General features: G+C 44.4%; 1 protein-coding gene across 1 annotated transcript in view; it reads right to left on the bottom strand.

The window, feature by feature from the left end:
• The window catches only part of ELL (elongation factor for RNA polymerase II), an 89,143-nt gene extending 68,560 nt beyond the window's left edge, over window positions 1-20,583 (bottom strand). The window contains exon 1 of the mRNA XM_032782818.2: window positions 20,382-20,583. Within this exon, the coding sequence (XP_032638709.1) occupies window positions 20,382-20,516 (135 nt within the window). The 5' untranslated portion in view covers window positions 20,517-20,583. The remainder of the gene's footprint in view (window positions 1-20,381) is intronic.
• Window positions 20,584-23,322: the final 2,739 nt, after the last annotated feature.

Raw genomic sequence — 23,322 nt, 5'->3', positions numbered from 1 at the left:
AACAAAATGTACAAAGTAAACAAAGTAAAAAATGGGGAAAATTTTTTTTTCATTAGTGTAATGATAGGTAGTCAACCTCACCTCTGTAAATTTACATTACCAATGTCCCTTTAATCAACTAGTTCTAAAAGGCTGAACAGTTGCACTACCCTACTAGCGCTTTCCATAGAAAAAACATTTCCAGTTGTAAACTAATAAAGGGGAAACAACCAGCTAAGGCTGGTAGAACCCCACAACAATGGAAGAATGGAAAAAATCTTGAAACTACTCTGGAAAAAATCCACTTGCAATGGAGATCCACTCTCCTTGTAATAGACAAGAGAACACTCTTAGCCCTTGGAAAGCTAGAAAGAAAAGCTGAGAAGTTGAAAAAACATCAGAGAAAACAGAGAGGGTTCACAGCACAGATATGCCAATATAGTCAGTTTATAGTAAGTTTGCCACACAGAAACCAGCAAGAATGGACTTTCAGGCCCTATTCAATAGAAAACACTTAAAACATTCAAAATACAGACTAAATTCCTTGGGAAATGAGGCATTTAAAGTGCAACAGTTTCTCAAAATTGCAGCTCTGAGTTCTTTCTCACATATTACACTACAAACATCAAGAGTCCAGCCTCCTTAAATTCCATTTGCACCTAAGACAAGTTAAGAAGTCAGTTCAGAACTCCAACACCCATGATGCCAATGACAGTTGTTCAGATATTGAGTGTAAACGTCATTTTCAAAAGACTTGACAAAATGTTTTGCTTATAAAAGTTCCATTCCTTTATTAAAATAATTGTATTAGATTTATACTCAAATTCACATTATTACTGAAGTCTACTGTATGACAACTGCACCAGAATAAGAGTCAGCCAGTAATATTCCCCTTAAGTGTGCCTCTTTTATAGAACTTAGAGAAAATAGCATAATCCTAAAATCTGAAAAATGAGAAGGAAAATAATAACCCAGACCAGTGAGGTACAGGAGTCTGGTAGAGGGCAAATTTACTGGTCACTGGATGAGTAGTTTTCTGTTCCCCGAGTGACCAGAGCAAGGGCTGCACTAGAGTAAACAGGAACCTGCTAGAACCAATTAAGGCAGACAGGCTGATTAGATTACCTGCAGTCAATCAAGGCAGGCTAATCCGGGCACCTGGGTTTAAAAAGGAGCTCACTCCAGTCAGGCGAAGAGGAGCCAGAGGAGAGGAAGTGCATGTGAGGAGCTCGGAGCAAGAGGCACAAGGAGCTTAGAGTGAGAGGGTGTGCTGCTGGAGGACTAAGGAGTACAAACGTTATCAGACACCAGGAGGAAGGTCCTGTGGTGAGGATAAAGAAGGTGTTTGGAGGAGGCCATGGGGAAGTAGCCCAGGGAGTTGTAGCTGTCATGCAGCTGTTACAGAAGAGGCACTATAGACAGCTGCAATCCACAGGGCCCTGGGCTGGAACCCGGAGTAGAGGGCGGGCCCGAGTTCCCCCCAAACCTCTCAACTCCTGATCAGATGCAGGAGGAGTTGATCCAGACTGTGGGGAAGATCACCGAGGTGAGCAAATCTGCCAATAAGCGCAGGACCCACCAAGGTAGAGAAGGAACTTTGTAACAAAGTGTAAAAATATCAGAGGGGTAGCCATGTTAGTCTGGATCTGTAGGAGTAGCAAAGAGTCCAGTGGCACCTTATAGATTAACAGACGTATTGGAGCATGAGCTTTCGTGGGTGAATACCCACTTCATCAGATGCATGACAAAAGAGTAGTCACTACTGAACTAACATTTGTCACCCCCATCACAGCATACATTACCAACTGGGTTATTGTTAGCCTGATGTCAAATCATCATTTGAGTGGTTGCTTTTAAAAACATGCAGAATTGGTTGAAATAAGTACACACTCATACTTTAGGACAGTCATAGTTTTTTAATCTTGTTAAAGGGACAGTGTCAGGCAGTTTAGGTATCAAACTTAAGTTAGCAGAAAAGAAGTTTGATAAAAATCAAAAATATGAGAGATAATCATGTTTTTGGGGAGTTGGTTTATATTGTTTTAAACCTTAAAAAAAGCATTTATTGTCTGGATTGAAGTGATCCCCTGAAAAATGAGCAGTCAAAAATTGCAGTATTGTGGTAGTACATGAAAACCTGAACGCTTCATTATCCAAACTGAGTAAACTGCAAAAGTTAACTTTGTCTTTGATTATTTTAACTTTAAAAACATTCACTTTTGCTGAAAGTGATTTTCAGAAATACAAGTAAGGAATTCCTTTTTAAGCTGAGACTCCAGCATTAAGAACTACTTTGTAAAGGATCCTCCCTACAGATCACAAGCAGGCCTTTGGAGCTGTGCTCCGGCTCCGCTCCAGCTCCAGGCAAAAACCTGCAGCTCCACAGCTCTGGAGCTGCTCCGTGCTCCAGCTCCAGGCTCCACTCCAAAGCCCTGCTCACAAGTTCTAAACTGTGATGGAAACTCTTAAAAAAAAGATCTGTTTTTAGATGTGGGTTAGTGACTGCTGTGAACAATTTTCACTGTCAAATACCAGTGCTTCATTTGCACAGTCACTAGAAAACAGCAAAGTATTAACAAAGCCTTTTATACAAGTGAATTTTAATTATTTTTTCCCCCACAGACAGACTGATAGGGTTGGTCACATGCATGCTGTTGACTTGCAACTCCTGTAAGCAGGGCTTTGGAGCAGAGCCTGGAACTCGAGCAGCTCCGGAGCAGTGGAACTAGAGCAGAGCCGGATCACCGCTCCAAAACCCTGCCTGTAAGGGAGTCTTTGGACTTACAACCCAATTCGTTCCTCAGAATTGCATTCTAAGTCAAAACATTTGAAGTCAAAACTGCTTTTCCCATAGGAATCAATGGTATGAAGGGGGGATTGGTTCCTGAACCAAGGCTAGATACCCACAATAACCCAGATTTTTGTACTAAGTGAATTATAGATGACGAATGTTGCAACATCAGTATATTTACTGTATTTTGTAATCAGCATTCAAATGAACATATAAACTCACATATGCTGCTCAGAATGCTGGCAACACAAGCTCAGAAAGCCAGGGAGAATGGCACACATGTTAAGCCTCAACCAATCACTGTTCAAACTTTGATTGGCTCCTGGCTCTGGGCTCAGCCACTCAAAAACATGCAGCAACTCCACCTGGCAACAGGCTACCCTGGTTTCGAGGCAGCAATCAGAAGCAACCCCCTTCTAGCTCCATACCTGTATAACCCATAAAGTGATTTCAAGTGAACTTTATGCAAATCGAGTGTCGTAAGGGCGAAACGGGCAGTCAATCGTAGGGTGACCAGACAGCAAATGTGAAAAATCAGGACAGGGGGTGGGAGGTGATAGGAGCCTATATAAGAAAGACCCAAAAATCAGGACTGTCCCTATAAAATCGGGACATCTGGTCACCCTAGTCAATTGAAAAGCATTGTAAGTGGCATCTGACATAAGTCGGGCATTGTAAATCCGACTCATTGCACTTTCACTCAGAAATGCAATCTATTAAGGTCCCTCCAACTACAAGCAGCTAGTGGCCATTTGTAACCTCCACGAAGTTGTAGGTCACCGAGCTGAAATTTGTCTGGCTTTAGAACGACCTTTGTACTAAAAACAAAAAGTTACGAAACTAGTAGCAACCAAAAAACTTCTCTTCCAGGCTCTAGAAACTACTACATTTAAGTATCAGGAGGGGTAGCCATGTTTGTTGCTTTTTACAGATCCAGACTAAGAGTCCTGTGGCACCTTATAGACTAACAGAAGTATTGGAGCATGAGCTTTCGTGGGTGACGCAGTGGGTATTCACCCACGAAAGCTCATGCTCCAATACGTCTGTTAGTCTATAAGGTGCCATAGGACTCTTTCTTTTTACTACATATAAGTTCTGGCAGTTTTTGTAAAAGGAAGTTTAGCCAGTAGACCAAGCTATATACAACAAGTGATAACCTAACAGAAGGGTAGCAACAACATCAGTTCTGTACTCCATTCTCAACATCATACTCATTACACAAAGTAAACGTTAGTGACTGTAATTCCACTAACTGTCCGGTAATGGATATTATGAAACATCACACCACGGCTGAATTTTAAAGAGGATTTTTTCTCTGTAATTCTTTTCATGAAAATATGGTAATTCCAAGCCTCCAAGTTTGGTAAAGAAAACATCTCATTTGCTTTAGAATGTGCTGAACAAAATACAAGGCTCTTTCATAGGGCTACTTGCCCACAGAAGGATCTTCGCTAGTTGGCAGAAGCATCACTGTGATCCTTACACTACTTTTGTTGCAAGAGAGACGACAGCCATGGAATCGAGAGTTCAGATTGACTTAACATGCCCGCTGTCCCAACCATGGCACACAGCTCTCACCACGTGCATTGCTGAACCTGGGATAAACAGCCAGAACTGGTTTTCTGGGTTTTACTGCTGTGGGCATCTACATTTTATTGCTACATTTATCTTTTTAAATAATTAGGCTGTACATCTGAAGCAACATGGAGATGAAAGTGGCTGCTGCAATGCAAGGTACATGACCTTCAGAGGGGGAACAAGAATCAAGTGAACCCTGAAATCCCACGCCCCCACAATCCATCCCAACCATAAAAAAGAAAGCCAAGAGTCCAAATTTAGCTTCCACCATGCTTTCATGCAGCATCGCCAGCTAGGCCAAGGCACTTTGAGTCTACACTGGAAACTTCACAGTGCTGCCGCAGTCATGCAGTAATCCACCTCCACGAGGGGACTAGTTCCCAGTGCTTAGAGCCTGTCTACACTAGCGCTTTAAAGCGCTCAGACTTGCTGCACTCAGGGGAGTGATTTTTCACCCCCCAGCCAGCAAATTAGAACACTATAAAATGTAAGTGTAGACAAGCCCTTAGTAAACATCAAACACGGCATGAAGGAGGAGGTAGAAAACTTGTTCACCTTAGCTTCCAAGGATAGAACAAGAGCAATGGGTTTAAACTGCAGCAAGGGAGGTTTAGGTTGGACATTAGGAAAAAGTTCCTAACTGTCAGAGGGGTTAAACACTGGAATAAATTGCCTAGGGAGGTTGTGGAATCTCCATCTCTGGAGATATTTAAGAGGAGGTTAGATAAATGTCTATCAGGGATGGTCTAGACAGTATTTGGTCCTGCCATGAGGGCAGGGGACTGGACTCAATGACCTCTTGAGGTCCCTTCCAATCCTAGTGTCTATGAATCTAAGAGCACAGTTACACTCAATCAGGGCTCCTCTGAGTCACAGAAATTCAGGGAAACCACTAGTTCTTCCTTGCATATTAATGAAAATGGAGTCATTGCAAACACTCAATACTTCCACTGGAATGATACCGAGTTGTTTCCAACTAAGTTGACAGCATTATGTATTTACTAGCTCTGTTCTAGCTACATTTTTGTTTACACTGCCAGGCTGATTCGTAACAAAATCCATTCAAAAAACAAACAGACAAACAACGGAAGAAACTTCTAAACTGAAGAAATCTGCCCTTAAAATCAGATGTTTCTCTGCTTCCCAACAGGCACTCTGTGTAAGTTAATGGTTACAATGGATTCCAAAAATGAATATCAAAAGTCTTAAGATAAGAACAGTAAAAATATACTACCTCTGCTGGCTAAATAGAGAAAAACCACATCCCTGCACCAAACCTCACAGGGGCACAAGCTTAAATGTCCTCAAGAGCCTTTTACAGCAGAGCAGACAGAGAATCTCTGTCACTGAGCAGAGTTAGTCTAGTAACACGCATGCCAAAGAGATAGTATGGCCACTGAATCTTTACCCACTTATGGGATCAGAATTTTTAGCCTCAGAAGAATGGTAATTGGAATGCTAGTGGATTGTTTTAAGAAGGCAAATGGCTGGGCTATCTGAGCTCAGACACAGGATGTTTCTTTGCTGTCAGTTCATCCAAGCTTTATTTTATGATTCAGTTTTAAAAAAGCTTCTCAGTACTGAGCTAGATGCATTAGCTCCATAACTGCATATGTGAAAGATGCAGTTTCATCTTTAGACAGATAGGTCCTACCACTGTGGGTTTCTCTACATTGCAGAGTATCACTTAGAAACCGTACAAATAAACCCTAGCAGCCAGTCTATGTACCGCAAAACACCAGCGGTAACTCTTCCTGGTAAATACAACAAGGAGTCTGGTGGCACCTTAAAAACTAACAGATTTATTTGGGCATAAGCTTTCATGGGTAAAAAACCCATTTCTTCCTGGCAAGTGGGAGTAAGACTTTTTAGCTTTAGGAATTACAAAACAAACACTTTAGCTGATCTTGATGTAGAAATCAGTCCTGCACTACTAAAAAATGGCATCAGTGGTGTGTGGGCAGCTTCAACAAAGTTCTTGTTGTATTCTTATAGACTAAGACTTTAAGGTCAGGAGGGACCATTATGATCTAGGACTTATAAATCATGCCCCTAGTAAAATAGCTGCAGCAAGTTCCTAATCACAACTGTTACACAAATTGAAATTCAGATTTAAAAGGCTATCCCATTTATTTTCACCAATGTTACGGTATATAACTATCCTCACTACTACCCCTCTGACAATCCTTTAGAAACTTGAAAGCCAACGCCAGCTTCCTCAGTAAACTTTTTTGTTCCAGCACATCAGGTTTGTTATTGCAGACCTGCTTCTTAATTCTGAGCTGCACATACTGCTTTGTTATTGTATGGTCACTTGCCTGCATTGATTTCCTACTTACTCCCATTTAGGACATTGCTCTCATTCTCACTTTGGAATAAAGTGAAAGTCAGGATTAGTAACTGCTTCTTATGGAGTCAAACTAAAATTTAAGGGTTTTGTTGTTTTCTGAGACAATAAGGACCACACAGAAACTTAACCTCAAACTAGAAACAAGCCCCAACTTCTGCTATGACGTCAACAAAAGGCAGCCCACAGGGCTCCATTGCTGCAGCTGCAGGCAACTGCTGTGGCAATACAGGAAGCACCCCCCATTCCCAAATCCTGAATGAGTGACAGAAAGCAGAACAGAGACCACTTATACCATACACTGGAGATCTAACAGAGAAAGCTTGCATTCCCACAGACAGGCAGGGATTCCCCTTCTTACCAAACATCTGCCCATGGGATGGGGACAGGATGCTAACAAGTCATCACACATAATGTAACTCCCAGTGCAGGAGCAGAGTGGGGAAGGTAGAGGGAAAGGACTAGCTCAAGAAAGTCAGAAGGAGATTTTGAGTAATGTCCCTTTAAAATAAAATACTGAAACACTTAACAGGGGTTTTTTGGTATGGAGGAGGTGGGAGACTAGATTAATAAGATTTCTGTTTTAGGGATAAAAAAGTATAAATCAAGATTTGGAATTTACCAAGATTGATAAGTATCCCATTAAAACCCCCTGAAAGTTCAACTGATCTGTTTTTCGGATCTCTTCTTAAAACATATTAGGAAACAGTGCTGTGAGATCAGATGAATGGTCCATTTGATCCAGCATCCCTGGTTAACACTGGCCAGTACTAGATGCTTATAAGGAAGGTTCAAGAAACCCCATCATGAAAAAGATTATGGAATAACCTGACTAAAAAGAGTAAGCTTTTCTTTCTTCCCCTCCGCACCTTCACTTATGTACTTACTTGGGAAGTCTTAACAGCTTTAAAAATCCTAGCCAGGTAAGTATCAGAGACAATACAATAATCATAACAACAGTGAGCTTTTGTTTAGATAAACGTTATACGGTAATATAATTATTGGAGTTCTCTATTTAAAAGGATGTTACCATCTTACAGAGTAAGCATCTTTACACTGCTTATGACATGTCATTTCTAATGATTTTATTAAATTGAGTGAATTCTTTGATTACACATTTAAACCACTTAGGTCTACCAAATTTTAATCATCAAGAAAATGGACAGGTGTGCTGGAGGAAGTTTCTTTCTAATTCCTGTCAACTTATGTCTATCTCAGGGGTAGGCAACGTATGGCACATGTGCCAAAGAGGGCACACGAGCTGATTTTCAGTGGCACTCACACTGCCCGAGTCCTGGCCACCAGTCTGGAGGGCTCTGCATTTTAGTTTAATTTTAAATTGAGCTTCTTAAACATTTTAAAAACCTTGTTTACTTTATATACAATAGTTTAGTTATATATTATAGAGAGAGACCTTCTAAAAACATTAAAATCTATTATTGGCATGCGAAACCTTAAATAAGAGTGAATAAATGAAGACTCGGCACAGCACTTCTGAAAGGCTGCCCACCCCTGGTCTATCTTATGTCCTGAATCACAAGTTTATATCCTTATATTCTTATCCTATCGTGTAACTGAACTTTATTACCCAGACATATGCATAACCCTTTGTGAATCCCGATATAATTGTGAAACTCACTGCCATAAAATGCGTTATGAACAATACCATTTCCTTTTACCAGTTTAAATTTGCAACTTTTAATTTCTTCTTGTGGGTATCATGGGTTATTTTGTTTTCAAAATTGAGACCAACTAGTCTGTATTAGTTCCAGTAGGAAGATCCAATTTACATTTTATACAAGACGACCTAGTATAGTTATTTCATCAGACTGAGGATGTTTCTGAACTTTGATCATATTTGTTGATATTCTTCCAAGTTCATTCTTTCCCTGTAGATGTGTTCTTCAATGAATGCAGCTTTCATCAAGCAAGGTAACCACAGCTTCACACATGGGACTAATTTTTTTCCAATCCAGATCAAGACAGTGCTCCAATTGCCAGTCAGAGTTAATGATAAAAAGGATCTTACTGGAAAAAGGCTAATGTAGTGCCCATCTTTAAAAAAGGAAAGGAGGAGGATCTGGGGAACTACAGGCCAGTCAGCCTCACCTCAGTCCCTGGAAAAATCATGGAGCAGGTCCATAAGGAATCAATTCTGAAGCACTTAGAGGAAAGTGATCAGGAACAGTCAGCATGGATTCACCAAGGGCAAGTCATGCCTGACTAACCTAATTGCCTTCTATGAGGAGATAAGTGGGTCTGTGAATGAGGGGAAAGCAGTGGATGTGCTATTCCTTGACCTTAACCAAGCTTTTGATACGGTCTCCCAACAGTATTCTTGCCAACAAGTTAAGAAGTATGGGCTGGATGAATGGACTATAAGGTGGATAGAAAGCTGACTAGATCACTGGGCTCAACGGGTAGTGATCAATGGCTCATATCTAGTTGGCAGTTTGGTTTCAAGCAGAGGTGCCCAAGGGTCCGTCCTGGGGCTGGTTTTGTTTAATATCTTCACTAATGATCTGGAGGATGGTGTGGACTGCACTCTCAGCAAGTTTGCAGATGACACTAAACTGGAGGAGTGGAGATACGCTGGAGGGTAGGACAGGATACAGAGGGCCTAGACATATAGAGGATTGGGCCAAAGAAACTTGATGAGGTTCAACAAGGACAAGTCAGAGTCATGCACTTAGGACTGAAGATCCCATTCACTCTTACAGACAGAGACCGAATAGCTAGGAAGCAGTTCTGCAGGAAAGACCTAGGGTTACAGTGGATGAGAAGCTGGATGAGTCAACAGGTGCCCTTGTTGGCAAGAAGGCTAACAGCATTTCGGGCTATATACATAGGGGCATTGCCAGCAGATCGAGGGACGTGATCATTCCTCTCTATTTGGCATGGTGAGGCCTCACTGGAGTACTGTGTCCAGTTTTGGCCCACGCTACAAGAAGGATGTGGAAAAATTGGAAAGAGTCCAGTGGAGGGCACAAAAATGTTAGGCGGGCTGAAGCACATGACTTATGAGGAGAGGTGAGGGAACTGGATTGTTTAGTCTGCAGAAGAGAGAATGAGGGAGGATTTATAGCTGCTTTCAACTACCTGAACAGTGTTCAAAAGAGGATGGATCTAGAATGTTCTCAGTGGTACCAGATGACAGAACGAGGAGTAATGGTCTCAAGTTGCAGTGGGGGGGTTTCGTTGGATATTAGGAAAAATTTTTTCACTAGGAGGGTGGTGAAGCACTGGAATGGGCTACCTAGGGAGGTGGAGGAACCTCCTTCCTTAGAGGTTTTTAAGATTGGACTTGACAAAGCCCTGGCTGGGATGATTTGGTTGGGAACTGGTCCTGGTTTGAGCAGGGGGTTGGACTAGATGACCTTCTGAGGTCCCTTCCAACCCCGATATTCTGTGATGATCCTTTATATTCAGTAGGTCTATTCACAGTAGTAAGGCAAGTATGATTTAGTCACAAATCACTCAACTTATAACAGCAGTCCATCTCTTTTAAAGATTCAAGGGATGGGGTCAAATCTTGCTCCCATTGAAGGCAATGGAAAGAAGATGAAGTCCACTGAGAATGTGTTTGCTGGAATATTAAAGATCTTACAGACATACAAATGCAAGAAAGTTCCTGATTGAAAATGGACTAGAGCAGTTCTGACTCAAATTAAAAAGCTGCTTTGCTCCAGCCTCAACTAGGAATTTTCTTGCTTTTATCAGACTCAGTGTTATTTTTAGTTTTAGGAAGATTAAATTTGAGTCTCTAATTTCCCTTGGGTATTTTTTTTAAACACTTACAATAAAATTCATATCCATGTCATTCACTGAAAGATATTTGCCCCACTGAACCAATCAAGAATTTATGATTTCCTCACATCTGTCATCTCGTGATCAAGTGGTATGACTTCCAAGCCATTGCAGATTTCAAAGTGCTTTCAGAGTAGGTTTACTTGACACAACTTGCCCAAGTGAGTTTCCTCAGCAAAGCCAAATTCAGTGGCTAACAGGTTATACAAGTGAAGTTTTGTCAATTCCCTTGTTCCACTGCCTTTTTTGGGGGGGTGAGGGGGGATGGAAAAATCAACAGAGACACTTTGATTTTTTCACAATGACAATGAGCCAACAACAATTTAAATATGCGCCAAGAAGCTGAAAAGGTACAACAAAAATCATACAAACAGAGTCTAGACACTGAAATGTGGAATATGATTCTAATAATCAAAACTGCCACATAAGCTTCTGATTGAAACCCATCACATAACGCAGGCCCTCAGCTATCAGGAATATAAAAATGAAGATTAAAGCTTCTTCCATTTAGGGTATTGGGAGATGTAGATCCTTTGGGCATAACACAGTGTAGATTAAGGCAGTATTACTTCCATCCCTACTAGTATCCTTTGCTAAGACTGGGTGCAACATTCTTATTCTTGCTACACACTATTAATTAGTCCATACTAAACTCTTCTTACTAGCAAGACCTTATTAATACGAGCAGAAGTGCTGTAAGTATCAGGAAATGACTTCTCTCTCTAATCAAAAGGAAGGGCATGTCATCCAAGTGACAAAAATTACTGAACTAGAATTTGGGGCTTGAAAGTTCTTAACCAGCTCTCCAAAGAATAACTTGAAAAGGGATGTGGTAATAATCAGACTTCACCAGTAAACACATATAGGAAATGACTGAAATGTTTTAGTGTGTTCTGTAGTACCCGCTAATCTGTCACATGGAGCTGCATAGATCTAAAAAGGGGAACTCAGTCTCTACCTTTAAATAAATAGCATGATCTGGACTAAAGGTTCCTGTAGAAGCAGAACTCCAGAATCCTTGGTTCACAGTCCTGTGCTCAGACCACATCTCTCAAGTCACATGGGCCACCCCTTTTCTCTACTCCAGTTGGTCCAAGAGGCAAATGCATCAGAAAGTGTTTCTTTTCTCCGCATCAAAGGGCCCAGGAATGGTTGCAGGCTGGGCACATAAAAAGAGGCCACACATGGCTGCTGATGGGCTGGATCACCACCTGTCAGGCAATGAACAGCCCTCAGGAGCAGAACAAAACTGGCTGACCTTCTAATAAAACCTTCGCATCAAGTACTTGATCTTTGCTGCTACAGTCCACACTGCATGAAATTCTCTCCTAGACAACAAAGGCCAAAAAAGTGGTTTTGCTGCATAGATTGTGGGGGGTGGGAGGAGGAGAGAAATTAACAGAAGCCACTAGACTGTAGCTAGATCAGAGAAGCCTCTAAATGGGTGGAGGTGGGTTGCCAAATAAAGTCATATTCATATGCAGTGACCACTTTTCAAAGTTAAACAAATCTGGTTTCTTTAAGTTAAAAAGGCATCTGTCCAAAACAAAGAAAGAAGAGACGAAGTGTACACAGCAGTGTTTTTTCCTAAACCCTGTCTATTCATTAGAGTAATGGAAAATGCATTGGATTTTTAATGTTTCCCTTTTCACTGCAGTACTGGAACTCAAAGCAAACTATCAGGTTAGGACAACAGCTGCAAAAAATGGTGCCATCCTGTTTATTATATCAAAATTCTTAAAGATCAATCAACACACAACACTAAGTTACTACAATGTGCAAAGGCTGCCTTAATGCATGGGTTACTCTAAGCAACATTAATGCTACCACAGAAAGTTATTTCTCCTACAAAATCTAAGCTCCCTTCTCTGGATGATGCCTCCAGGTAAGGGTTTAGGCATGCTGGCCGGGGAGAAAGTTGGCTTTACTACTGTCTATTCTGTGCCTGCTCTGTGGGTAAGAGGATGGCTAGTCTGGGGGCTGTCAATCTGGTTCCTTTTGTTAGGATGATGATGTTCATGAAAGTGCCATTATCCTTAACATTTCAGGGGTAAGCACAAAGTTGCTCATGCTCTTGAAATTACTGCTGCTGCTAGAGTAAGGAGAACCCCTCTTCCCTCACACCAAAAAACCAACCTCTGGCATCCTTACAACTGCACTGACTAAAAGTAGCTGCTGTAGCTCCAAACTTTACTTACTCTTGCAAAGCAACTCCGTCCATCTCACTTAGCAAACCGCTAAGTCAGCCAAAATGCATTCTTCTTCCAGGGATTATTTGGCATAAATTGGTATTAAAGTGATGCATGTACCATCTCTTCCTTCTCACTTTATAACATGCGCAGAGATTTAGAGATACTTTGCAAACTCGCCCTGCCCGCAGCACACAGTGGGGTCTCTGCAAATTATCCAGGAAATAAACACACAACTGACCAGCCTTCATTCGTCTACACTGAGTTCTCAAATTTTAGGTTTTGTTTTTTGGGGGCTTTTTTGTTGGTTTGTTTTTTTTAAAAAGACTCTCTCCTCCCCCAGTTGTTAAAGAATTGCTCTGCTAGCAGGACAAAAGCCTGTACTATGTAAGTGAGTGACTGTGACATAACAGCAGTAGTCTCTCTGCCAGGGAACATTACAATAAACTAAAAAAAAAAAAAGAAGAAGAAGAAGAAAACATTTCCAACAGATGGAGATATGTGTTTGAGGGTCACCTATTAATAGAGAGGGCTCTAAGGTCAACCATTAGTTTATAATGTAAGCATACAAGCCACTTAGAGATACAGACTTTTTAACAGTGCACAGGGCTCATCTTAAAAGGTTATCAAACAGGGTTTTCTTAAGTTTAATTTTGGAAGACCAGAGTTTGATAAGATATACCTCAAATAATAGTGTGACATTTAAGGTATTTTGTAAGGAATTTTAAATGTTTTTTCTGTTCCCCTGCTGATGTTTAGAAGAGATTTTCAATATAGAAGCTAGTTGATCATACAATGGAAATAAGCATGAGTTTCTTGCAAGATGCTGAACACAGTGGCCTTAATCCAGCTGCTGGATTTGTGCCACAATTTTTGCTCAGCACCTTCCAGGATTTAAGACCTAGCTGCAGAGGAAGAACTGGGCACTAATCTTTCAGTGTTAGTTGCTCTAGGAGTTGCTTGTTACAATATATGGATAAATTATTTCAAGACAGAATTGTGATCTTCCAGTTAATAATGTACCTTCTTTAAAGCACAAACTTGCTGCAGCACTTCTCAAATTCTTGCTACCATTTTCAATGATAGCCTGACAAAATACCGTTCTCTCTACTTTTCACTGGCATATCACCAAGTAGTCCTAGTTTTCAGTCAGCTACCAACAGCACAAAAAAGCACATAATAGGTTTATAATCTGCCACTGAATCCCATAGCAACTGTACGTCACTTTAGATGTAAATTATAGACAATTCCTTCCCATGCAATTTGAAAAGTAGAGAGATATATCTATAATTTGAGCAAATCTAAATGATATATGGTTGGAAGAAAAAGCTACCCTGAATAACTGAAAGAAAACAGCCAAAACATACCTCAAACACAAGATTAAACCTCTGTCTGTACCCTTTCTTGAAAAGGAAGACAGCACATTCGGGCCAAGATTAAAAAAAAATCTTTAATGGAAGTTTTAACAGACCAGTAATGTTTGCTATATCCTGCCCCATCACTGGTGATCAAAGGGTGTACGTGCAAACAGATGAGTTTCCTTTCTAACCAACCTCCTCCTGACTGATTCACTTAGCAACGTCACAATCCCATGTTAATGATGTCATAAATGCTTCAGTTTTGATGGACTGAAGGCATTTGTGAACTAATGAGGCAGGAGAAGAGACAGGTTACAAAGAAGGAATAATTATGCAAAAAGCTTTAAGATAATTTAATGGTTTTGATTAAAGGGCTACATGCTCTCAACAAGCAGTGAGGCATGTGCATCCCTTTGAACAGTCTGTGCTGAAAATTAAAGGCCTCATTTTTTATTTCCCACAAGACAACAAAAAGAAAACTCTGTGTGGCCAAACACGTAAAATAACTTTATGTGCAAATGAAGCAGATTTCATAGAATATCAGGGTTGGAAGGGACCTAAGGAGGCCATCTAGTCCAACTCCCTGCTCAAAGCAGGGCCAATCCCCAGACAGATTTTTACCTCAGTTCCCTAAATGGATTGAACTCACAACCCTGGGTTTAGCAGGCCAGTGCTCAAACCACTGATCTATTCCTCCACTCAGCAGCTGCTTCAGTAGCCTTCACTTAACCACTGAGAAATTAATGGGCATTTGACTGAAAATAAAACCAAGAGAGCGACTGACACAGGAGCAGTACTTCACTCCAAAATCTGGAAGATTCAGATTTGTCAACAAACCAAGGTTCCAGGACTGAAGCCAAAGACTACAGCGTGCTGCAGAGGGACAATACCCTGTGGTAGTCCACATCCCAAAATTCACCAGTCTGGCTCAACCGGGTGCCTCAGCTCAAGAGAGGTGATATGGAAAAGTAGTGGGGGAGGAGCGCCTGCAGGCTAGGACTGAGGAACAGGGACAGAAGCTTGCATCATCTCTACCTGTCATACTCACAGCAACCCCACTGGCTCCTGAATTTCATAATCACTACAATCTTCACAAATAAAGGAGAAAGGCTGGTAGATGTAATACAGAAAGCAGATACATTAATTCTAAACATTCACAGCATATTGTCCTTTAAACCATGAAGCTGCAGTTTTAAAGAACTACAGGCTAGAGCAGGGATAGGCAACCTATCGCACGTGTGCCGATTTTCAGTGGCACTCACACTGCCCAGGTCCTGGCCACCAGTCCAGAGGGCTCTGCATTTTAATTTAATTTTAAATGAAGCTTCTTAAACATTTTAAAAACCTTATTTACTTTACATACAACAATAGTTTAGTTATATATTACAGACATAGAAAGAGACCTTCTAAAAACATTAAAATGGATTACTGGCATGCGAAACCTTAAATTAGAGTGAATAAATGAAGACTTGGCACAGCACTTCTGAAAGGTTGCCGACCCCTGGGCTAGAGACTCAGGAGATTCACAATTAAAGGTTCCTTCATCAGCTTTAATGCTATCCACATACCCTCACCCACCCTATCACAGGATGTAGAACCTTGCCAGTTAGGACATGACATTTAAGCCTGACATGTCATGTATGCGCATTTTAGTACAGTATAAGCCCATTTAGTCAAAACTCTTATTTGAAAATAACTATTATCAGAATAAAAACTACAAGGAGTACTTGTGGCACTTAGAGACTAACAAAGTACTCCTTCTTGCTTTTGCTGATACAGACAAACACGGCTACCACTCTGAAACCTATTATCTGAATCTCTTCCTTGTCTCCCAAGTATCTCACACGGTGGGAAAATGAAGGGTTGGATAATGCAGAAGTTCAGATAATAGAGCAGAGACCCACAGTTAGAAGTGTGAGGAGGATGACTAAGCCCCCTCCTGGGCAGGCTCCTGCAGCAGTGCAGGGAGCCCTCTACGGCCCCACTGACATGGGGTTGTGACAGCCGAGTTACAGAGCTCCCTGCACTGCAGCAGGGCCAGTGACACCTGAGCCCTGTAAGCACAAGGTTCAGGGAAGGCTGTAGTCCTGGCTGGGAAGAGCAGAGTCCTGGCTGGAGGTCTTTGCTCAGTCCCACATCTTGCGCCTGCAGGGATAGGGTGTTACCAGTCCTGTGACAACACAGGAAGCCCTCTGCAGTCCTGCTGTGACAGGAGTGAGTGAGTGGGGCACAGCAGAGACCCTGCGCTACGGTTCAGAGGAGTCGTCATCATTCCAGGCCACTCCACAGGCTGAATGGCTCCTGTCCTCTGGATTTATCTGAATAAAATCCTCATCCCTCATGCTATTCAGCTAATCGGGAGTATCCTGTACTATGGTTTTCAGTTGTACAACAGGCTGAGAGGATGGGTACAATTTATGTTGTGTACATGGGAAAAGGGTGTGAGTGGATTAAGAACATATCTTTGGTCCTGAATTAGGAAATGGGCCAACACTAGTACTGTACAATGTTCAGGACCCAGGCTAAACAAACAGAAAAACAGGAAGTGCACCAACAGTGTCTTGAACTGACCCTCTCTGGAGAGCAATGGGAATTGTTGACTGACCAGAAGAAACAGGAGGCAGGAGAAAGCTGGCAATTGTGTCCTGCCTGACGCACAAGGTGACTGCCAAGCAGAACATATGCATATGCCAATAGCAGAGGTGGAGTAAAGCAAATCTGATGCACAGCCATCTTCCTTGGATTGCAGACAGAGCTGTTTCAGGCTAAGATGTGAAATATTGCCCCATTTTATCTCTGTGGCTATTAGTTCTTAAACAGAATGACAACACAGAATCAGGTATTCAAATGTAAGCTGTGCAACTGTGCATCTAGTTTCCAAAAGTCCACAGTCATGAGGGCAATGGGTCAGACAAAGGGCAGAAATAACAGTGGCCCTAGAAGCGCATTCTCCTCTCCTCCCCAATGACGCTGACTGTAGCATTGCTACAAGTTTTGTTGCTACACAAGGATCACTGCACATACTTGATCTTTATACCCACCTCATCGGGAGATCCACTGCGGATCAAGGGGAGTATATGACCCTAACTTTACACACTTGAGTCATGGAAAATTAAAAATGGAATGTGGCCTTCTCCAAAAGGATTTTTATGCTCTCCATCTATAAATAATATTTCAAGTACTCCCAAGTCTACAAGAATGGTACATCAAAGTTACTTGAGCCAAAAAATGACTTACCATGTATCAAAGACCCAGCTAGGAAGAAAAAGCCCAATAAGCTGCTCCGAGGCTTCTAACTAGAAGCTAAGTCATGGAACAGAAGTTAGCTTTGTCTGTGTTATCTGCCAGTGGTGCAAGCTATTATCAAGCATGCAAGAACATGGAGGGGAAGGGAAAAATCAAAAGCTGATGGCAAATACTCCTTTTGGGTTCTCACTTATGGACTATACACTCAACACATGCATTACAAAGTCAAAGAGCAAACTCAGCAAGTAACTGGAGATAACTTTTTTACCTTGACTGTTTTGGCAGAATTCCAGAGACTGGGCATAGGAATCACACTAACATACTATACAGGGATACTGACAGGTCAGACTCCAAAGAGATTTGACTTCAGGTAACAAACAGGACTGGATTTTTACATTTTCTTAGATAAGGGCTAGACCAATACTGCAGTCACACCAAATTTAAACTCAAAAAGACCAGGACAAACCCTTTGCAAGATCCTTCCATTTACCTTCTACAAGCCCAAATGAAATTAAAGCCTAGCCTTCACATATACTGAAAGAGCAGTAAGATAGCTTCTTGGCACAACACATTTCAGAGGAAGAAGACAAGTTAAACAGTTTCTCTAGCTTGTTGATAGAACAAACACAGAAACAGCGTATGTGTTTAATAGCCCACGAATTGTCATGTTATTCATTACACAAACTAGTGAACTCTTATCCTTTCCTACCCATTTAACCATTAGTAGCAGACAAGCCCAACTGTCTGTCTCTGTCAGATGGGGAGCAGAAAGCAAAGTCCATTAGTAGCCCTTGGCTACCAAACAGATAGAAACCACACTTCATTTAGAAAATAAGCAATCCTATTCATGTGTGACAAGCACGCAAACAAGTTTCCCAAAATATTTAACACAGCTGCCTAAAATCCTTATCTCCCCCCCTCCCAAAAAAATTTCCTTGACAGACTCATTTTGGAGAAAAGCTAGTGCACTATTAGAGGCCTAATGTTTCCTTCACTCATTGCTGCTGACCTTTCACAAAGCTGATGACAATTTATATTTTAATGAGTGTTTGTTACCAATGTTAAATTGATAAACCCTGGGACTGTAATTACCTTTAACCCTCATGCAGAGATTGCCCAACTCACTTATGCGATGTAACCAACACCCTAAATTAAAAATAGTGTTGTGACAACATATGGTTTATTCTACAGACGCTGGCAAGCAGGATGTTTCTAACAACAAACAGGTTAGAGTCCCAGCTTTTACCACCTACCTGCAAGGTGAAGACAGAAAAATGTGTACTGTGCAAGAGCAAAGAAAAGAGGTATCTTTTTAATTAATTCTAGAGACATCTTAGTAAAAGATGTCCAGTGTTTCCATTTTTCTTTATTTATGCAGTAGCTAGTAAGCTAACTGGAAGCAATTTGAGGAAACATCTCAACAACAGCCTTCCTGAAAATTTTAAAGATATCAAAGACGAAAAGAAAGAAAAGCTAGCTTCCTTCTCACCTACAGCAATCAGTCTGCTCTAGAGCACAGGGAACCCTTCTCTATGGTCAGTGCAAGGCATCTGCCTGCCTGGAAGGAGGAGCAGCAGCAATGACGGGGACAGGAGAAGGAAATTCCCCATTTTACCCAACAGTGTTAAATATTCAACAGTGAGTGAAAGCTGTAGCCTCTTCCTTCCTGGGAAGTCTCTCTCTTGAATGCTCCTACAGGGTGGAAGCTGGGCTCTTTCCAGTTGAAGAGAATCTGATTTATCCCTTCTTTATCACCCCATGATACACAAGGATTAACTCCCCCTGAATTGTTGTGGTGCTGAACACCTCATTACAACATAGATCTCTGCCTCACTAGAGAGAGAGAGTGTGTGTGTATGTGTGTGTGTGCGTGCAAATTCTGGGTATTTTCAGATTACACAGGTGAAGTTTCAAACTGAGGGGTACAACTCCCAGTCCAAACGAGGGAGGATGGGGTCTGAAAGTTCACAGTATAAACCCCATCACTGGCTCTCCGCAATGGGCTGAGGATTTTAACCCTTTCTGGATGGAGGTGACCAAGCCCCATCACCCTGGATTTGTACTCCATGGGGGAGAACCAGTCCATCAGGGCCTTCCCCCCCAAAAAACCACCAAAGGAGTGTGCAAGGTGCCTCAGTAACATTCTCTCTCTACTTGATCCTAGCTAAGCCCTATGCCAGGCCTGATGCCAAGCCCAGTGCCCCCTGCCGCTCCTTACAGCGTACAAGGGGGATCCAGGCCCCTGGCCAGGGAAGCTGGGGCAGATGCCCCATAGGCTAGGCAGCACTTCCCCACAGAAGACACACCCCAGCAGGAATGGGCACCTCCTGGATCGCCCCCCATCCAGCTCCCCTTAGAGCAGGAACCTCATCAACACCAGCACAGGACCAGCGAAGCTGCCCCCCAATCCCTGGAATTTGGGTGGGGGACCCACACGCTACCCTCATGATGGAATGGCCCTCGCCTGTCCCCACACTGCCTTCCCTGCCTGTGGGGAGAATGGAGTCAGATCCTTGAGACCCCAGGAAAGTGCTACATCACTCCACTGGCCCCCATGCGCAGGAGCCTGCTCCCCATGGCCGGCCCACCCAATCCCCAGCTATGCCCCCCTACCCTTCCCCATATCCAGGAGTCCTCTTGACTGTCTCCTCATATCCAGGAGCCACTCCTAGCCACCCTCCCATACCCAGCTTCCCCCCACAGTCATCCCCCTTATATCCAGGAGCCCCCCAGCCAGTACCCCCCATACCCAACTGCGCCCCCCGGCCACCACCCCATATCCAGAGCCTTCCCCATACCCAACTGCGCCCCCCTGGCTGCCTACCCATACCCAGCTGCACTCTCCCCAGCTGCCCCCCTATATCCAACTGCACCCTCCCCGCCGCCCCCCCATACTCAGAGTCCCCCGGCCCCCGCCCCCCCCATACCCAGGAGTCCCCATACCCAGCTGCCCCCCCGCTCCTCATCGCCCCCCCTACCCTGCCGCCCCCCCATACCCAGCTGCCCCCCCCGCCGCCCCCCCATACCTTCAGCTGCCCCCCCGTCGCCCCCCCATACCCAGCCGCCCCCCCACCGGCCCGCGGTACCTTGCTCCCCTGGTAGCCCTCGAAGGCCCGCACCGCGCTGTCCGTCAGCTTGACGTGGAAGACGGAGACGCGGGTGCCCCGGCCGAGCCGCCCGCAGGACAGCCCGTACCCGCGCTCCGCCTGCAGCGTCGCCATCTTGGGACCATCTCCCCCAACGCGCTGGGGAGGGCGGAGCCTCCTGCCCTATGACACGCCCCCTCATGGATTATTCACCAGGCGATTCGCTGAGCCCCACCCCGCCGGCGAGCCTGTTGCTGGGCTAAGACTGGACAAGTGGGCGGGCAAGCGCGCTCTGATTGGCCAGGCTGAGGGAGGCTGACTTCTGATTGGTGTCCGGCCGTGAGAGGCGGGGGTAATCAAATAAAGGCCGCTGTACATTGTGGGTAGTGTGGTCCTGAAGCCACCCTCAGGCGGAGAGCAGCGGGGGGTGATAGCGGTTCCCCGGTGTAGGGAGCCATTGCTCCCAGGCAGTGGGATTGGGGATGCTGGGCTGCACCCTGTGAGGGAGATGGTGTCAGAGTGGGGCCCCTGGCACCCCACAAGGGGAAGGGCCTCAGGGTCCCAGCTTGACCCCAAACTCACCTGTCCCAGGACAATTGACCCAGGCTGGGCCGGGGGTTAGACTTACTCTCTGGTTCATACCCCTCTAATTACAGTGTCACCAGGGGGGTTAAAGCAACAGCTGCCACCACTGCAGAGTGAGCACGTTTATACCAGAGTCACTCCAAACGCAGGACTACAGATGCTGTGTAGCCCACGTTGGTTGCAGTAATTTAGCTTTTCCTGATGCACTTGAAGCCCATACAAGTGTTCACACAGGAAGTTGTACCCACCAGTAGCTCGGCCCGTGGGACACTCTCTGTGCAGCAGGCCTTGTCTACACAGGGCTGGTGAAAGGAAGGGCGGTTATCCTCGTTTGACAGCTGGTGCAGTCTCTGGCACGGGCCCAGCCAGTGTCGTAATGCCAGCACCAGCCTATCCCTTTAGTCCAGGGGTCAGCAACCTTTCAGAAGTGCTGTGCCAAGTCTTCATTTATTCACTGTAAGTTAAGGTTTCACGTGCCAGTAAAACATGTTAATGTTTTTAGAAGGCCTCTTTCTATGTCTATAATATATAACTAAACTAAAAGGTTTTTAAAATGTTTAAGAAGCTTCATTTAGAAGTAAATTAAAATGCAGAGCCCCCCTCCTCTCCCCCCCCCCCCCCCCCCCCCCCCCCCCCCCCCCCCCCCCCAGACCAGTGGCCAGGACCCAGGCACTGTGAGTGCCACTAACGATCAGCTCACGTGCTGCCTTCGGCACACATGCCATAGGTTACCTACCCTGCTTTAGTCCAACCATCTCCTCCTGTACCCCCAGGCCCATGCAGAGTCCACTACAGCACAGGCTCCATGAGAGGGTTTTGGGCTTTAGGAACATAGGCTCACCCACATGCCAAATGCTCCAGCCATACGTTTAAATGCCCAGAGGATTAGGGCCTCGCTTTGTATAGTCTACTAAACAAATGCATGCGGTTGCTGCCACCAGAGAAAGGGTGGGCTGGGGTCAGCATAGAAAAACTTCTTCAGATCTAGCACTGCAAAGAGGCGGCAGTGTGTGCTGAGCACTGGCCCTAGCTGCTCCCCCCCGGCTTTGTTAGCAGGCTCAGTTCTGTCGTGGAGCCAGGCAGCCACCAAGCGCGTCACTGAAGGACATGCTGCTAGCAGCCCTCTACATGTCAAAGTCCCAGGCACCTGTGATTAAACGCTGGGGGTTGTGGCAAGCACAGCGTACAGTGGAACAGCTGGTACAGTACCAGTGGCGGGTCCCTCTTGCTCCTGTGCTGGCATCACTTCCTTCCTCTGCTTGTGGGAGGTTTGTTCCTCCTCTGCATAGGCAGTGAAGTGAAACTGGGGGAATGTTCGTAGTTTCTGGCAGCTGCACGTCATTGCTCCACCCTACCCCACTCAGCCTCCATTGCCAGCTAGTCTCAGGGCTACTGCAGGGAACAGCTCCCAGGCTGGAGGATGTAGGGGTTCCCCAGGCCCCCAGCACTTGACAAGAAAGCATGTAGTGCCATCTCTGGTACTTAGGGTGACCAGATGTCCTGATTTTACAGGGACAGTCCCAATTGTGGGGTGTTTTTATTATACAGACTCCTATTACCCTCCACCTCCTGTCCCAATTTTTCACACTTGCTGTCTGGTCACCCTACTGGTACTTCTGTTGTTAGAAAAGAAGTTCCTCAAAATGCAGACAGGGCAGGCAGTGAACCAGGCTGCACCTGCTGCCCTGGAAGGAATGAGCAGCATCTGGGACACAGCCCACTGGCTCCCCGAGCTGGGTCTGGCCTCCTGAGCTCATGCTACGCTGTGGGTCGTCGGGCAGAAAGGAGGCTTCTCTCCCCAAAGGACATGCTGCCTTTTGGTTTAGTTTACCATTGTGCTATTTGAAATGCAGCTAGCCTGTGAAATTCAGCACAGGCAACACCGGGCAGCAGCCTCAGGGACAGCCCGTCTGTCCCTAAGCAAGGGGATTAGAATTACCTGTGCATGCGCTTGCACCTTCCAGAGCTCTTGGGAGGTTACTAAACAACAGCAACAGCAGCCCAGCCAAGCCACATCTGTGGGTCTGCTCAGGCTGCCACCCCCAAGATGGGTTCTGCGCCTTCACTAGAAACCAGGATAGAGTTTCAGTCTCCTGAGCAACTAAAAATAGCTCCAGACCCAGGAATTAGCCACAGTATCCTGAGCAGCGCGTCATGGGTCTGTCCACACTGCAATTAAAAACCCACGGCTGGCCTGTGCCAGCTCACTTGGGCTCGTGGGGCTTGGGCTAAGGGGCTGTTTAATAGCGGTGCAGGGGCCTAAAGCCTGGGCTCAGGCTTTAGGCCCCTGCAAGGTGGGAGGGTCCCAGAGCTCAAAATATCTGCACCACAATTAAACTGCCCCTTAGCCTGAACC

The sequence above is a fragment of the Chelonoidis abingdonii genome, chromosome 11, assembly GCF_003597395.2.
Source record: "Chelonoidis abingdonii isolate Lonesome George chromosome 11, CheloAbing_2.0, whole genome shotgun sequence".
NCBI lineage: Eukaryota > Metazoa > Chordata > Testudines > Testudinidae > Chelonoidis > Chelonoidis abingdonii.
This window is presented reverse-complemented; position numbering and strand designations above follow the sequence as displayed.